Genomic DNA, 18524 nt, shown 5'->3' on the forward strand with positions numbered 1-18524 from the left:
GGCAAAAAGTGCTCTTCACTGACGGGTTGCGGTTTTGTCTCACCAGGGGTGATGGTCGGAATCTCGTTTATTGTTGAAGGAATGAACATTACACCGAGGCCTGTACTCTGGAGCGGGATCAATTTGGAGGTGGAGGTTCCGTCACGGTCTGGGGCGGTGTCACAGCATTATCGGACTGAGCTTGTCATTGCAGGCAATCTCAACACTGTGCGTTACAGGGAAGACATCCTCCTCCCTCATGTGGTACCCTTCCTGCAGGCTCATCCTGACATGACCCTCCAGCATGACAACGCCACCAGCCATGCTGCTCGTTCTGTGCATGATTTCCTGCAAGACAGGAATGTCAGTGTTCTGCCATGGCCAACGAAGAGCCCGGACCTCAATCCCATTGAGCACATCTGGGACCTGTTGGATCGGAGGGTGAGGGCTAGGGCCATTCCCCCCAGAAATGTCCGGGAACTTGCAGGTGCCTTGGTGGAAGAGTGGGATAACATTTCACTGCAAGAACTGGCAAATCTGGTGCAGTCCATGAGGAGGAGATGCACTGCAGTACTTAATGCAGCTGGTGGCCACACCAGATACTGACTGTTACTTTTGATTTTGACTCCCCCTTTGTTCAGGGACACATTATTCCATTTCTGTTAGTCACATGTCTGTGGAACTTGTTCAGTTTATGTCTCAGTTGTTGAATCTTGTTATGTTCATTCAAATATTTACACATGTTAAGTTTGCTGAAAATAAACGCAGTTGACAGTGAGAGGACGTTTTCTATTTTTTGCTGAGTTTATATGCATTTGCCATTTAACATACTGCAAAACACACATAGAGCAAGTTCACTCCACGGACAGAACCAAGGAAACCAAGCGGATGTTACATTTGTGTTTATTCTAATTCCGTCTTCTTCAAACAGTTCTGAATTTAAAATGGTGTTCCAATCACCACTGCATATCTTCTCACCCTCCCGGGAAAGAAAGGCAAGGTGTTGATGATTCTATAAGGAAATACGGCTACAAAGAAGGTAGCTCGTCTCACAAGTTTAAGAGAGTGTGACATCCAGATGGTGTTGAATAGCATTTTAGTTCATATTTATGTGGGACATTCAGAATACAGGTTAAGGACCTCAATTTGGGGATTTGTATATTGTTCTCCAAACAGAGGATAAAATACATTAAATTAATATTATAATAATAAATTAATATAGGCCTATGCCACATAGCAGGTGCTTCCATCCAAAACTACTTGCAGTAGTGTTCAGTATGTGTATGTTATTACTGCGTCTGGGAATCAGTTATAAGCCAACAGGTTTACTGCGTCTGGGAATCAGTTATAAGCCAACAGGTTTCCTGCGTCCGGGAATCACAGTTATAAGCCAACAGGTTTCCTGCGTCCGGGAATCACAGTTATAAGCCAACAGGTTTCCTGCGTCCGGGAATCACAGTTATAAGCCAACAGGTTTCCTGCGTCCGGGAATCACAGTTATAAGCCAACAGGTTTCCTGCGTCCGGGAATCACAGTTATAAGCCAACAGGTTTCCTGCGTCCGGGAATCACAGTTATAAGCCAACAGGTTTCCTGCGTCCGGGAATCACAGTTATAAGCCAACAGGTTTCCTGCGTCCGGGAATCACAGTTATAAGCCAACAGGTTTCCTGCGTCCGGGAATCACAGTTATAAGCCAACAGGTTTCCTGCGTCCGGGAATCACAGTTATAAGCCAACAGGTTTCCTGCGTCCGGGAATCACAGTTATAAGCCAACAGGTTTCCTGCGTCCGGGAATCACAGTTATAAGCCAACAGGTTTCCTGCATCTGGGAATCACAGTTATAAGCCAACAGGTTTCCTGATGTCTGATAATATGTATTATGTCAAATGCCAGGAGGTTTTAATTGACGTTATTCATGTTGCCAGGTTCAAGCAGTGAGACACATGTTGGTGATGGATCTCCTGTTGATATGTCTGCATTTTCACATAACCATGTCCCAAATGACAACCTATTCCATTTGTAGTGTACTACTTTTGACCAGGGCCCATTGTTCAGAAGCGGTGCACTTCAAAAGGAATAGGGTTTCATTGGGCCCTGGTCTAAAGTAGTGCACTACAAAGGGAATAGGGTTCCATTGGGCCCTGATCTAAAGTAGTGCACTACAAAGGGAATAGGGTTCCATTGGGCCCTGATCTAAAGTAGTGCACTACAAAGGGAATAGGGTGCTATTGGGTCCTGGTCTAAAGTAGTGCACTACAAAGGGAATAGGGTTCCATTGGGACACACACATTGTATCAACAACAAAGTAATTTAATGGACAACTTTGATGGTTGTGACTGTACCATAGACCTGGACTGTACTCATCACCATTTACACATTAAACAAAATCTTGCATTTAAATCATATTAAAAAGGTGTCAAATAAATATTAGCCTATTCTAATAGTGTGCTGGCTGCAGACAGTACTGCAATACTGCTCATTTTGTGCTTACGAATGTATAACAATTATATATGAGTGAATGGTAGATTGCATCATATGTATTCAGCTCAGTAAAAATGCAAACATATTATTTCTATATGAGCCCTGGTTTAGTTGGAGCTGGTTGGCATGTCGTTAGTAAAGATTGAGAAAAAGTAAGGGTCCTAGACCGCTGCCCTGGGGAATTCCTGATTCTACCTGGATTTTGTTGTGGAGGCTTCTATTAAAGAACACCCTCTGTGTTCTGCTAGACAGGTAAGTCTTAAGCCATAACACATACGTTTTTTCAGCAACAGACTATGATCTATAACGTCAAAAGCCGCACTGAAGTCTAACAAAACAGCCCCCACAATATTTCTATAATCAATTTCTCTCAGCCAATAATCATTAATTTGTGTAAGTGCTGTGTTTGTTGAATGTCCTTCAATATAATCATGCTGAAAGTCTGTTGTCAATTTGTTTACTGTAAAATAGCATTGTATCTGGTCAAACACCATTTTTCTAAAAGTTTACTAAGGGTTGGTAACAGGATGATTGGTCGGCTATTTGAGCCAGTTAAGAGGGCTTTACTGAGCCTCCTGAGTGGTGCAGTGGTCTAGGGCACTGCATCGCAGTGCTAGCTGTGCCACTAGAGATTCTGGGTTCGAGTCCAGGCTCTGTCGCAGCCGGCCGTGACCGGGAGACCCATGGGGCGGCGCACCACTGGCCCAGCATCGTCCGGGATAGGGGAGAGTTTGGCCGGCAGGGATGTCCTTGTCCCATCGCACACTAGCGACTCCTGTGGCGGACCCGGGCGCAGTGCACGCTGACACGGTTGCCAGGTGTTTCCTCCAACACATTTGTGCGGCTGGCTCCCGCGGTTAAGTGGGCATTGTGACAAGAAGCAGTTTGGATTGTGTTTCGGAGGACGAACGGCTCTCGACCTTCGCCTCTTCCGAGTCCGTACGGGAGTTGCAGAGATGACACAAGACTGTAACTACCAATTGGAGAGAAGAAGGGGTAAATAAAATTTTACATATTCAAAAGACGGCTTTACTATTCTTAGGTAGGGTCTAGTGTGTTGGGTCTAGTGTGTAGGGTCTAGTGTGATAAGGTCTAGTGTGTTGGGTCTAGTGTGTAGGGTCTAGTGTGATAAGGTCTAGTGTGTTGGGTCTAGTGTGTAAGGTCTAGTGTGATAAGGTCTAGTGTGATAAGGTCTAGTGTGTTGGGTCTAGTGTGATAAGGTCTAGTGTGTAGGGTCTAGTGTGTAAGGTCTAGTGTGTAGGGTCTAGTGTGTAAGGTCTAGTGTGATAAGGTCTAGTGTGTTGGGTCTAGTGTGATAAGGTCTAGTGTGTTGGGTCTAGTGTGTAAGGTCTAGTGTGATAAGGTCTAGTGTGATAAGGTCTAGTGTGTTGGGTCTAGTGTGATAAGGTCTAGTGTGTAGGGTCTAGTGTGTAAGGTCTAGTGTGATAAGGTCTAGTGTGTTGGGTCTAGTGTGATAAGGTCTAGTGTGTAGGGTCTAGTGTGATAAGGTCTAGTGTGTAAGGTCTAGTGTGATAAGGTCTAGTGTGATAAGGTCTAGTGTGTTGGGTCTAGTGTGTTGGGTCTAGTGTGATAAGGTCTAGTGTGTTGGGTCTAGTGTGTAAGGTCTAGTGTGATAAGGTCTAGTGTGTAAGGTCTAGTGTGATAAGGTCTAGTGTGATAAGGTCTAGTGTGTTGGGTCTAGTGTGATAAGGTCTAGTGTGTTGGGTCTAGTGTGTAAGGTCTAGTGTGATAAGGTCTAGTGTGATAAGGTCTAGTGTGTTGGGTCTAGTGTGTAAGGTCTAGTGTGATAAGGTCTAGTGTGTTGGGTCTAGTGTGATAAGGTCTAGTGTGTTGGGTCTAGTGTGATAAGGTCTAGTGTGTTGGGTCTAGTGTGATAAGGTCTAGTGTGTAGGGTCTAGTGTGTAAGGTCTAGTGTGATAAGGTCTAGTGTGATAAGGTCTAGTGTGTTGGGTCTAGTGTGATAAGGTCTAGTGTGTTGGGTCTAGTGTGATAAGGTCTACTGTGTAAGGTCTAGTGTGATAAGGTCTAGTGTGATAAGATCTAGTGTGATAAGGTCTAGTGTGATAAGGTCTAGTGTGTTGGGTCTAGTGTGATAAGGTCTAGTGTGTTGGGTCTAGTGTGATAAGGTCTACTGTGTAAGGTCTAGTGTGATAAGGTCTAGTGTGATAATGTCTAGTGTGATAAGGTCTAGTGTGTTGGGTCTAGTGTGATAAGGTCTAGTGTGTTGGGTCTAGTGTGATAAGGTCTACTGTGTAAGGTCTAGTGTGATAAGGTCTAGTGTGATAAGATCTAGTGTGATAAGGTCTAGTGTGATAAGATCTAGTGTGATAAGGTCTAGTGTGATAAGGTCTAGTGTGATAAGGTCTAGTGTGATAAGGTCTAGTGTGTAGGGTCTAGTGTGATAAGGTCTAGTGTGATAAGGTCTAGTGTGATAAGGTCTAGTGTGATAAGGTCTAGTGTGTAGGGTCTAGTGTGATAAGGTCTAGTGTGTAAGGTCTAGTGTGATAAGGTCTAGTGTGATAAGGTCTAGTGTGTTGGGTCTAGTGTGATAAGGTCTAGTGTGTTGGGTCTAGTGTGATAAGGTCTAGTGTGTTGGGTCTAGTGTGTAAGGTCTAGTGTGATAAGGTCTAGTGTGATAAGGTCTAGTGTGTTGGGTCTAGTGTGTAAGGTCTAGTGTGATAAGGTCTAGTGTGTTGGGTCTAGTGTGATAAGGTCTAGTGTGTTGGGTCTAGTGTGATAAGGTCTAGTGTGTTGGGTCTAGTGTGATAAGGTCTAGTGTGTAGGGTCTAGTGTGTAAGGTCTAGTGTGATAAGGTCTAGTGTGATAAGGTCTAGTGTGTTGGGTCTAGTGTGATAAGGTCTAGTGTGTAGGGTCTAGTGTGATAAGGTCTAGTGTGTAAGGTCTAGTGTGATAAGGTCTAGTGTGATAAGGTCTAGTGTGTTGGGTCTAGTGTGATAAGGTCTAGTGTGTTGGGTCTAGTGTGATAAGGTCTACTGTGTAAGGTCTAGTGTGATAAGGTCTAGTGTGATAAGATCTAGTGTGATAAGGTCTAGTGTGATAAGGTCTAGTGTGTTGGGTCTAGTGTGATAAGGTCTAGTGTGTTGGGTCTAGTGTGATAAGGTCTACTGTGTAAGGTCTAGTGTGATAAGGTCTAGTGTGATAATGTCTAGTGTGATAAGGTCTAGTGTGTTGGGTCTAGTGTGATAAGGTCTAGTGTGTTGGGTCTAGTGTGATAAGGTCTACTGTGTAAGGTCTAGTGTGATAAGGTCTAGTGTGATAAGATCTAGTGTGATAAGGTCTAGTGTGATAAGATCTAGTGTGATAAGGTCTAGTGTGATAAGGTCTAGTGTGATAAGGTCTAGTGTGATAAGGTCTAGTGTGTAGGGTCTAGTGTGATAAGGTCTAGTGTGATAAGGTCTAGTGTGATAAGGTCTAGTGTGATAAGGTCTAGTGTGTAGGGTCTAGTGTGATAAGGTCTAGTGTGATAAGGTCTAGTGTGATAAGGTCTAGTGCGATAAGGTCTAGTGTGTAGGGTCTAGTGTGATAAGGTCTAGTGTGATAAGGTCTAGTGTGATAAGGTCTAGTGTGATAAGATCTAGTGTGATAAGGTCTAGTGTGATAAGGTCTAGTGTGATAAGGTCTAGTGTGATAAGGTCTAGTGTGATAAAATCTAGTGTGATAAGGTCTAGTGTGATAAGTTCTAGTGTGTTGGGTCTAGTGTGATAAGGTCTAGTGTGTAGGGTCTAGTGTGTAAGGTCTAGTGTGATAAGGTCTAGTGTGATAAGGTCTAGTGTGTTGGGTCTAGTGTGATAAGGTCTAGTGTGTTCGGTCTAGTGTGATAAGGTCTAGTGTGTTGGGTCTAGTGTGTAAGGTCTAGTGTGATAAGGTCTAGTGTGATAAGGTCTAGTGTGTTGGGTCTAGTGTGATAAGGTCTAGTGTGTAGGGTCTAGTGTGTAAGGTCTAGTGTGATAAGGTCTAGTGTGTTGGGTCTAGTGTGATAAGGTCTAGTGTGTTGGGTCTAGTGTGATAAGGTCTAGTGTGTTGGGTCTAGTGTGATAAGGTCTAGTGTGTAAGGTCTAGTGTGATAAGGTCTAGTGTGTTGGGTCTAGTGTGATAAGGTCTAGTGTGATAAGGTCTAGTGTGTTGGGTCTAGTGTGATAAGGTCTAGTGTGTTGGGTCTAGTGTGATAAGGTCTAGTGTGTTGGGTCTAGTGTGATAAGGTCTAGTGTGTTGGGTCTAGTGTGATAAGGTCTAGTGTGTTGGGTCTAGTGTGATAAGGTCTAGTGTGTTGGGTCTAGTGTGATAAGGTCTAGTGTGTTGGGTCTAGTGTGATAAGGTCGAGTGTGATAAGATCTAGTGTGATAAGGTCTAGTGTGATTAGGTCTAGTGTGTAGGGTCTAGTGTGATAAGGTCTAGTGTGATAAGGTCTAGTGTGATAAGATCTAGTGTGATAAGGTCTAGTGTGTAGGGTCTAGTGTGATAAGGTCTAGTGTGATAAGGTCTAGTGTGATAAGGTCTAGTGTGATAAGGTCTAGTGTGATAAGGTCTAGTGTGTAGGGTCTAGTGTGATAAGGTCTAGTGTGATAAGGTCTAGTGTGATAAGGTCTAGTGTGATAAGGTCTAGTGTGTAGGGTCTAGTGTGATAAGGTCTAGTGTGATAAGGTCTAGTGTGATAAGATCTAGTGTGATAAGGTCTAGTGTGATAAGGTCTAGTGTGATAAGGTCTAGTGTGATAAGGTCTAGTGTGATAAGGTGTAGTGTGTAGGGTCTAGTGTGATAAGGTCTAGTGTGATAAGGTCTAGTGTGATAAGGTCTAGTGTGATAAGGTCTAGTGTGTAGGGTCTAGTGTGATAAGGTCTAGTGTGATAAGGTCTAGTGTGATAAGGTCTAGTGTGATAAGGTCTAGTGTGTAGGGTCTAGTGTGATAAGGTCTAGTGTGATAAGGTCTAGTGTGATAAGGTCTAGTGTGATAAGGTCTAATGTGTAGGGTCTAGTGTGATAAGGTCTAGTGTGATAAGGTCTAGTGTGATAAGGTCTAGTGTGATAAGGTCTAGTGTGTAGGGTCTAGTGTGATAAGGTCTACTGTGATAAGGTCTAGTGTGATAAGATCTAGTGTGATAAGGTCTAGTGTGATAAGGTCTAGTGTGATAAGGTCTAGTGTGATAAGGTATAGTGTGATAAGGTCTAGTGTGATAAGGTCTAGTGTGTAGGTTCTAGTGTGATAAGGTCTAGTGTGATAAGATCTAGTGTGATAAGGTCTAGTGTGATGAGGTCTAGTGTGATAAGGTCTAATGTGTAGGTTCTAGTGTGATAATGTCTAGTGTGATAAGGTTTAGTGTGTAGGTTCTAGTGTGTAGGGTCTAGTGTGTAGGGTCTAGTGTGTAACGTCTAGTGTGTAGGGTCTAGTGTGTAAGGTCTAGTGTGATAAGGTCTAGTGTGTAGGGTCTATTGTGATAAGGTCTAGTGTGATAAGGTCTAGTGTGTAGGGTCTAGTGTGATAAGGTCTAGTGTGTAGGTTCTAGTATGATAAGGTCTAGTGTGATAAGGTCTAGTGTGATAAGGTCTAGTGTGTAGGATCTAGTGTGATAAGGTCTAGTGTGATAAGGTCTAGTGTGTAGGGTCTAGTGTGTAAGGTCTAGTGTGATAAGGTCTAGTGTGTAGGGTCTAGTGTGTAAGGTCTAGTGTGTAGGGTCTAGTGTGTAAGGTCTAGTGTGTAAGGTCTAGTGTGTAGGGTCTAGTGTGTAAGGTCTAGTGTGATAAGGTCTAGTGTGATAAGATCTAGTGTGATAAGGTCTAGTGTGTAGGATCGAGTGTGTAGGGTCTAGTGTGATAAGGTCTAGTGTGATAAGGTCTAGTGTGTAGGGTCTAGTGTGATAAGGTCTAGTGTGTAGGGTCTAGTTTGATAAGGTCTAGTGTGTAGGGTCTAGTGCGATAAGGTCTAGTGTGAATAGGTCTAGTGTGATAAGGTCTAGTGTGATAAGGTCTAATGTGTAGGGTTTAGTGTGTTGGGTCTAGTGTGATAAAATCTAGTGTGATAAGGTCTAATGTGTAGGGTTTAGTGTGTTGGGTCTAGTGTGATAAGGTCTAGTGTGATAAGGTCTAATGTGTAGGGTTTAGTGTGTTGGGTCTAGTGTGATAAGGTCTAGTGTGATAAGGTTAGTGTGTTGGGTCTAGTGTGATAAGGTCTAGTGTGATAAGGTCTAATGTGTAGGGTCTAGTGTGATAAGGTCTAGTGTGTAGGGTCTAGTGTGTTGGGTCTAGTGTGATAAGGTCTAGTGTGAATAGGTCTAGTGTGATAAGTTCTAGTGTGATAAGGTCTAGTGTGATAAGGTCTAGTGCGATAAGGTCTAGTGTGATTAGGTCTAGTGTGATAAGGTCTAGTGCGATAAGGTCTAGTGTGATAAGGTCTATTATGATAAGGTCAGTGTGTAGGGTCTAGTGTGATAAGGTCTATTGTGTAGGATCTAGTTTGATAAGGTCTAGTGTGTAGGGTCTAGTGTGATAAGGTCTAGTGTGTAGGATCTAGTGTGTAGGGTCTAGTGTGTAGGGTCTAGTGTTTAGGGTCTAGTGTGATAAGGTCTAGTGTGTAGGGTCTCGTGTGATAAGGTCTAGTGTGTAGGGTCTAGTGTGTAGAGTCTAGTGTGATACAGTCTAGTGTCATAAGGTCTAGTGTGATAAGGTCTAGTGTGTAAGGTCTAGTGTGATAAGGTCTAGTGTGATAAGGTCTAGTGTGATAAGGTCTAGTTTGATAAGGTCTAGTGTGTAGGGTCTAGTGCGATAAGGTCTAGTGTGATAAGGTCTAGTGTGATAAGGTCTAGTGTGTAGGGTCTAGTGTTATAAGGTCTAGTGTGATAAGGTCTAGTGTGTAGGGTCTAGTGTGTAAGGTCTAGTGTGATAAGGTCTAGTGCGATAAGGTCTAGTGTGATAAGGTCTAGTGTGATAAGGTGTAGTGTGTAGGGTCTAGTGTGATAAGGTGTAGTGTGTAGGGTCTAGTGTGATAAGGTCAAGTGTGATAAGGTCTAGTGTGATAAGGTCTAGTGTGATAAGGTATAGTTTGATAAGGTCTAGTGTGATAAGTTCCAGTGTGATAAGGTCTAGTGATATAAGGTCTAGTGTGTAGGGTCTAGTGTGTAGGGTCTAGTGTGTAAGGTCTAGTGTTATAAGGTATAGTGTGATAAGGTCTAGTGTGATAAGGTCTAGTGTGTAGGGTCTAGTGTGTAGGGTCTAGTGTGATAAGGTCTAGTGAGATAAGGTCTAGTGTGTAGGGTCTAGTGTGATAAGGTCTAGTGTTATAAGGTCTAGTGTGATAAGGTCTAGTGTTATAAGGTCTAGTGTGTAGGGTCTAGTGTGTAGGGTCTAGTGTGATAAGGTCTAGTGTGTAGGGTCTAGTGTGTAGGGTCTAGTGTGATAAGGTCTAGTGTGATAAGGTCTAGTGTGATTAGGTCTAGTGTGTAGGGTCTAGTGTGTAGGGTCTAGTGTGATAAGGTCTAGTGTGTAGGGTCTAGTGTGATAAGGTCTAGTATGATAAGGTCTAGTGTGATAAGGTCTAGTGTGATAAGGTCTAGTGTGTAGGGTCTAGTGTGTAGGGTCTAGTGTGATAAGGTCTAGTGTGTAGAGTCTAGTGTGATAAGGTCTAGTGTGATTAGGTCTAGTGTGATAAGGTCTAGTATGATAAGGTCTAGTGTGATTAGGTCTAGTGTGATAAGGTCTAGTATGATAAGGTCTAGTGTGATAAGGTCTAGTGTGTAGGGTCTAGTGTGTAGGGTCTAGTGTGTAGGGTCTAGTGTGATAAGGTCTAGTGTGTAGGGTCTAGTGTGTAGGGTCTAGTGTGTAGGGTCTAGGGTGTAGGGTCTAGTGTGATAAGGTCTAGTGTGATAAGGTCTAGTGTGTAAGGTCTAGTGTGTAGGGTCTAGTGTGTAGGGTCTAGTGTGTAAGGTCTAGTGTTATAAGGTATAGTGTGATAAGGTCTAGTGTGATAAGGTCTAGTGTGTAGGGTCTAGTGTGATAAGGTCTAGTGAGATAAGGTCTAGTGTGTAGGGTCTAGTGTGATAAGGTCTAGTGTTATAAGGTCTAGTGTGATAAGGTCTAGTGTTATAAGGTCTAGTGTGTAGGGTCTAGTGTGTAGGGTCTAGTGTGATAAGGTCTAGTGTGTAGGGTCTAGTGTGTAGGGTCTAGTGTGATAAGGTCTAGTGTGATAAGGTCTAGTGTGATTAGGTCTAGTGTGATAAGGTCTAGTGTGATAAGGTCTAGTGTGATAAGGTCTAGTGTGTAGGGTCTAGTGTGTAGGGTCTAGTGTGATAAGGTCTAGTGTGTAGGGTCTAGTGTGATAAGGTCTAGTATGATAAGGTCTAGTGTGATAAGGTCTAGTGTGATAAGGTCTAGTGTGTAGGGACTAGTGTGTAGGGTCTAGTGTGATAAGGTCTAGTGTGTAGGGTCTAGTGTGATAAGGTCTAGTGTGATTAGGTCTAGTGTGATAAGGTCTAGTATGATAAGGTCTAGTGTGATTAGGTCTAGTGTGATAAGGTCTAGTATGATAAGGTCTAGTGTGATAAGGTCTAGTGTGTAGGGTCTAGTGTGTAGGGTCTAGTGTGTAGGGTCTAGTGTGATAAGGTCTAGTGTGTAGGGTCTAGTGTGTAGGGTCTAGTGTGTAGGGTCTAGTGTGTAGGGTCTAGTGTGTAGGGTGAATGACTACGAAAACAGTTTGTCAAAAGCGATACCTGATAGCAATAAACCTGCTCTTTTGCAACAGGTCCATTGGACAGACCTTGCTATTGCAACAGGTCCGTTAGACCAACCTTGCTATTGCAACAGGTCCGTTAGACAGACCTTGCTATTGCAGCAGGTCCATTGGACAGATCTTGCTATTGCAGCAGGTCCATTGGACAGACCTTGCTATTGCAACAGGTCCATTAGACAGACCTTGCTATTGCAACAGGTCCGTTAGACAGACCTTGCTATTGCAGCAGGTCCATTGGACAGACCTTGCTATTGCAGCAGGTCCATTGGACAGACCTTGCTATTGCAACAGGTCCATTGGACAGACCTTGCTTTTGCAACAGGTCCGTTAGACAGACCTGGCTATTGCAACAGGTCCGTTAGACAGACCTCACTATTGCAACAGGTCCATTGGACAGACCTTGCTATTGCAACAGGTCCATTAGACAGACCTTGCTATTGCAACAGGTCCATTAGACAGACCTTGCTATTGCATTAGGTCCATTGGACAGAGCTTGCTATTGCAACAGGTCCATTGGACAGACCTTGCTATTGCAACAGGTCCATTGGACAGAGCTTGCTATTGCAACAGGTCCATTGGACAGACCTTGCTATTGCAACAGGTCCATTAGACAGACCTTGCTATTGCAACAGGTCCATTGGACAGACCTTGCTATTGCAACAGGTCCATTAGACAGACCTTGCTATTGCAACAGGTCCATTGGACAGACCTGGCTATTGCAACAGGTCCGTTAGACAGACCTTGCTATTGCAACAGGTCCATTAGACAGACCTTGCTATTGCAACAGGTCCATTGGACAGACCTTGCTATTGCAACAGGTCCGTTAGACAGACCTTGCTATTGCAGCAGGTCCATTGGACAGACCTTGCTATTGCAGCAGGTCCGTTAGACAGACCTTGCTATTGCAACAGGTCCGTTAGACAGACCTGGCTATTGCAACAGGTCCGTTAGACAGACCTTGCTATTGCAGCAGGTCCGTTAGACAGACCTTGCTATTGCAACAGGTCCGTTAGACAGACCTTGCTATTGCAGCAGGTCCATTGGACAGACCTTGCTATTGCAGCAGGTCCATTGGACAGACCTTGCTATCGCAACAGGTCCGTTAGACAGACCTGGCTATTGCAACAGGTCCGTTAGACAGACCTGGCTATTGCAACAGGTCCGTTAGACAGACTTTGCTATTGCAGCAGGTCCGTTAGACAGACCTTGCTATTGCAGCAAGTCCATTGGACAGACCTTGCTATTGCAACAGGTCCGTTAGACAGACCTTGCTATTGCAACAGGTCCGTTAGACAGACCTTGCTATTGCAACAGGTCCGTTAGACAGACCTTGCTATTGCAACAGGTCCATTAGACAGACCTTGCTATTGCAGCAGGTCCATTGGACAGACCTTGCTATTGCAGCAGGTCCATTAGACAGACCTTGCTATTGCAACAGGTCCGTTAGACAGACCTGGCTATTGCAACAGGTCCGTTAGACAGACCTTGCTATTGCAGCAGGTCCGTTAGACAGACCTTGCTATTGCAACAGGTCCGTTAGACAGACCTTGCTATTGCAGCAGGTCCATTGGACAGACCTTGCTATTGCAGCAGGTCCATTGGACAGACCTTGCTATCGCAACAGGTCCGTTAGACAGACCTGGCTATTGCAACAGGTCCGTTAGACAGACCTGGCTATTGCAACAGGTCCGTTAGACAGACCTTGCTATTGCAGCAGGTCCGTTAGACAGACCTTGCTATTGCAGCAAGTCCATTGGACAGACCTTGCTATTGCAACAGGTCCGTTAGACAGACCTTGCTATTGCAACAGGTCCGTTAGACAGACCTTGCTATTGCAACAGGTCCGTTAGACAGACCTTGCTATTGCAGCAGGTCCGTTAGACAGACCTTGCTATTGCAGCAAGTCCATTGGACAGACCTTGCTATTGCAACAGGTCCGTTAGACAGACCTTGCTATTGCAGCAGGTCCGTTAGACAGACCTTGCTATTGCAGCAGGTCCGTTAGACAGACCTTGCTATTGCAGCAGGTCCGTTAGACAGACCTTGCTATTGCAGCAGGTCCGTTAGACAGACCTTGCTATTGCAGCAGGTCCGTTAGACAGACCTTGCTATTGCAGCAGGTCCGTTAGACAGACCTTGCTATTGCAGCAGGTCCGTTAGACAGACCTTGCTATTGCAGCAGGTCCGTTAGACAGACCTTGCTATTGCAGCAGGTCCGTTAGACAGACCTTGCTATTGCAGCAGGTCCGTTAGACAGACCTTGCTATTGCAGCAGGTCCGTTAGACAGACCTTGCTATTGCAGCAGGTCCGTTAGACAGACCTGGCTATTGCAACAGGTCCGTTAGACAGACCTTGCTATTGCAACAGGTCCGTTAGACCGTGATAACTACTTAATTCTTATCATCATTGCTGTAGGTTGTGTAAAGGAAACACAGAGTAGACCATTTATAATTCATAATTACTAAAACACTGAAAATCCCTGTATGAGTTGAGTTTTCTGTTTTAATAAACAAGACATGGCGAAAGGGAACTGAACCAAAACGAGTCTCATCATTCATGCATGATTGAACATTTGGTGCAAATACAGTGGTAGAAAATACTTTAAAGTACAACAAAAGTCGTTTTTTTTCTGTATCTGTACTTTACTATTTATGTTTTTGACAACTTCTACTTTTACTCCACTACATTGCTAAAGAAAGTATGTACACAAATACTCCGTTTGTAAATGATGTCCAAGTGTTGTAGTGTTCCCCTGACTGTCCGGAAATTAACAAAACAAGAAAATCGTGCCGTCATGTTCGCTTAATACAAGGAATTTGATGTATGTACAGCATTTACTTTTACTCAAGTATGACAATTGAGTACTTTTCCCACCACTGTACACTTAAAACCAGATTATTTTAGACTTTAACTCCTTTTTACTTGAGTTATTTTCTATTAAGGTATCTTTACTTTTACTCAAGTATGACAATTGAGTACTTTTCCCACCACTGTACACTTAAAAGCAGATTATTTTAGACTTTAACTCAAGTAGTATTTTACTTGGTGACATTCCTTTTTACTTGAGTCATTTTCTATTAAGGTATCTTTACTTTTTCTCAAGTATGACAATTGGGTAGTTTTTCCACCACCTGTGCAAATATGTTAAACGCCTACCGTTGGCAGTGTGTTCAGCAAACCCACATATCACTTAGGCCTATTTCCCCACGTCATAAACAACTTCTTGATTCATTTATTTGTTATCACTGTAGCTAGGTTTTACATCCAATTGGTGACAGATTTCCTTGCGAATATTCTTTAATCCACATAAAAACAATATGAGCATTTTCCCCACAGGTTTCCATCAAATTGACCTGCTGTGGATGAAAGGCTGTGCGTGGTGATGTAGCCTAGTGCACATCTATACAGTTGAAGTCGGAAGTTTACATACACTTAGGTTGGAGTCATTAAAACTCGTTTTTCAACCACTTCACAAATGTCTTGTTAACAAACTATAGTTTTGGCATGTCGGTTAGGACATCTACTTTGTGCATGACACAAGGAATTTTTCCAACAATTGTTTACAGACAGATTATTTCACTTATAATTCACTGTATCACAATTCCAGTGGGTCAGAAGTCTACATACACTAAGTTTACTGTGCCTTTAAACAGCTTGGAAAATTCCAGAAAATTATGTCATGGCTTTAGAAGCTTCTGATAGGCTAATTGACATCATTTGAGTCAATTGGAGGTGTACCTGTGGATGTATTTCAAGGCCTACCTTCAAACTCAGTGCCTCTTTTCTTAACATCATGGGAAAATCAAAAGAAATCAGCCAAGACCTCAGAAAAAAATGGTAGAACTCCAAAAGTATAAGCTGAAATAAATAATTCTCTCTACTATTATTCTGACATTTCACATTCTTAAAATAAAGTGGTGATCCTAACTGACCTAAGACAGGGCATTTTTACTCTGATTAAATGTCAGGAATTGTGAAAAACCGAGTTTAAATCTATTTGGCTAAGGTGTATGTCAACTTCCGACTTCAACTGTATATAAATGTTGAGGTAAAATTCCCATGTACTGAATAAAAAATACAAGTTAAATGGGTTTCCATCGCATTTTCAACTTTACTGATGGTTTTCTCACCAAAAAAAGGTAGTTATATAGCGAGTGTGCCTTGGCATGTGCCCTCTAACCAACCATACATGGTGAGATTATAATGGACAACAGAGCGATATTATTTTTTATTTGTCAAAACGGCAGTCAAGCATCGATCATCATGTCACCAGAATAAGACCCTCGATATTTATTGGAAAGCAGCATCATGCACTTTCACCACTCTGTGAAGTTCATAACTTATAGCCTAATAAGTAATCTTATTAATAATTTATAATAACTCATCTGTAGCCTAATAACCTGCATGCTTTCCCGACGAGTCGCAGTGGGAGGAACACACAACATGTCCTATGTTGGTTATTATATCAACATTCGCGTATAAAAACGTTTCCATCGACATTTCTTGCATAATTAACTTTACCGAAACAAAAAGATCCCACCTTGTCTTAGCGTATTTCGTTTTTTTTTCTCGAAACGTGGAAAGTTTACCGACAAAATGTTCTGTTTCCATCAGGCCTGTCATGACATGTTTTATCCGACATGTAGGTCTACTTTACTGCATAAAAAGGTTCGATGGGAACCCGCTTCGTGTTATGATGACACGCATTCATCAACAATAAGACAGCTGTTGTGTTTTTGGTTCACATCAAGACGGGATGATGTGGCAAACAGCTCACACGCCAAAACAATAGCCTGCCTTATCACCGATAGTTGCCGTAGAGATGTGTGATGTACAATCACGGAAATCCCCATTGGAGAAGCTCACAACACACATCAATCAGCTCACTGCACATTGGAATCATCCACTACATGTCGTGCTACTTTGTATATCCACATCCTACACGAGGCCCCCAAACTAACTAACTCGTGTAAGTGATTGAAGTGATGATCCACTGCCACGTCGTTACATTGTTGCATTGTATTTGTTACATGAACTTAGAAATGGAGAGAGGACAGAGCGGCCAACAGTTAAAGCAGCGACACACAGAACCGTTGTCTTTTGTTTGGGGAAGAGAAGGCAAGGCAGGCAGCGTGGCAGACCATTCGAAGTTGAGGTGGCATAGATAGAAATGATACAAATTGGCGAACCAAACTGCACAATTATGGTCACCAATTGCAAGTTAGTTTATAGGATACAAAAAAAAAACGCGTCATAGGCTATGACGGTTTTATTACATGTTATTACTAAGTTATTGTTAATGTGTGCAGCCCAACGCCGATACACCTGTTGGATAATTGAGCATATGGAGCATATGTATCTGAAAATAATTATCTGAAAATGTTGTAGGAGGAAGATTTTATAAATCTATCGAACCAGCCCCCCGCCCACATGCCGTTATTTTCCCACGCACACGAGTAGTAAACAATGATTTAGAATAGCTCATATTCCGTGTGTTAAAACAGCTCTGATATCATGTATATCTATGCTTAAATTACATCGTTTTACCTGAAGACTATTCTGTTCAAACTAGTTCTACATATTCTCTAAATGATGCTTTAGATAGTCTTATGTATCAAGAGCCTCTGTTGTTTTCGCGAAGAAAGAAACGCCCCTTACATATCTTAAAATGGCAGCATATCTTAATCAATGTCTTGATTTGTTACTTTTACTGTCCATGTGTGGCGATACTGTATTACTTACAGTAATGGCACATATCATGCGAGAGTAGAGACAATAGACAAAGCGTTGGCAACTAACTCAACAACTGAAGGAAAACGGGCTATTTTCTATTACTTTATGAAGTCAACTCTAGATAATGAACAAGCAAACGTCCATGCGCATAGACACAGAAATATGATGGCCTCTCTAATCTATAGTTTTTTTCAGTGACGTGAAGTCCTTAATTGAACAGAATAAGACCAATAAATCTATGTGAACACTTAAAAGAAGGTTAGGTTTAGGCTGCGAGGGGGGGCTTGTTTGCGCCCCCCTACCGCGTTCAATTCTCTACATTTTCTATCCGTGACTATAATTCCACTAGACATTAAACAGTACGAGGTGCTATGCAAAAATGTTACATGCGTTTGTGTAATGGGCAATTACTGTAAAGAAAAACAACAACATACCCATCCATTGCACAGAGGAAACAGTGTAGAAAGGACAGTGAACGCTCAGGAAAGTGAAGAAATCGGTTTGGGTGTTGTTACTACTGCTCAGCTAGCTCGTGCCCCTCCAACACTGAAATGTTCGCTCTCATACGCACAATGGCACGCTTCCTGTTAAACTGACGTGAAAATACACAGACAGACATGTACAGACGCCTTGCCTGCCTGCCTGCCTCGCTGTACAAAATGGCCTCTCCTCTCAGGCAGCTCCAACATAGACACACACCTTTGTCACTTCCAACAACGAACGCACATCCATGTACACCACTCTGCGCCCTAGCGCGCCATCACCGCGCATACAGTTTGGATAGAAATTAGGATAGAATATATCTGTGACGCCATGTCAGCGATAAAGACTGAGATCTCATCTAGGGACAGAGTGGACTCTAGTCGAATGTCTGCTGCAGACTAGCAGTTAGTTGAACAGGAATAATCTTGTTCAATGGCAGGTATTAATGAATTAAGTTAATGGATCACACTGATCCAAGACTCACTTTAATTAATTGGCCACACTAATTTACCCATGAGAAAACACCATGAAATCATAGCACTTTTTGTTTTGGGGGCTTAAAGATTTTTTTAATCATATACAGTTTTAAGGAATAATTAACACAAACATGTGAGTATTTTACTATCATTGTGGGATCAAACAATTTAGTCCCATTCAAAATCCTATTTTCCCTGACCTTAAACAGAACTTAAACCCAAAACTAACCCTACTTGTAACCTTAAACTTAAAACAGCATTTTTCCTTGTTGGAACCGGTGAAATGTCCCCATTTATACGAATTGAATTGTCCCCCCCCCACACACACACACTTACTACATTTGGGCCATTCCTTGTTTACTGCACTGTCAATGGTTGTTCCATCATGGTTCTATGCAGCACAGTGAGCACACAGCTTACCAAAGCACCCTGAGACTGCAGCATGTACAAACCTGTTGCACCAGTCTGACCAGTCTTGTATACATAGGCTATGCAATTAAAACATTACTCAAATACAAGGGAAAGCTATAGTTCCTAACATTCTACTGCTCCCTATGTCACTCTCTTTCTCTCTCTCACCCTCTGTGAATGTGTGTGTGTGTGTGTGTGTGT

At 42.7% G+C, this 18524-nt stretch overlaps 1 protein-coding gene across 5 annotated transcripts in view; it reads right to left on the bottom strand.

The window, feature by feature from the left end:
* Positions 1-17654, bottom strand: part of ptbp3 (polypyrimidine tract binding protein 3) — a 142210-nt gene extending 124556 nt beyond the window's left edge. For 2 of the 5 annotated variants that reach the window (XM_071351542.1, XM_071351543.1), the window contains exon 1: positions 17388-17652. Coding sequence is in view for 1 of the 5 variants with exons in the window: in XM_071351545.1 (XP_071207646.1) it covers positions 17388-17391 (4 nt within the window). In the remaining 4 variants the exon portion in view is untranslated. Of the gene's footprint in view, positions 1-17387 lie in introns of all 5 variants that reach the window. The other 3 variants (XM_071351545.1, XM_071351546.1, XM_071351547.1) reach the window with 3 other exon arrangements.
* Positions 17655-18524: the final 870 nt, after the last annotated feature.

This window comes from Salvelinus alpinus, chromosome 18 (genome assembly GCF_045679555.1).
Source record: "Salvelinus alpinus chromosome 18, SLU_Salpinus.1, whole genome shotgun sequence".
Classification (NCBI taxonomy): Eukaryota; Metazoa; Chordata; class Actinopteri; order Salmoniformes; family Salmonidae; genus Salvelinus; species Salvelinus alpinus.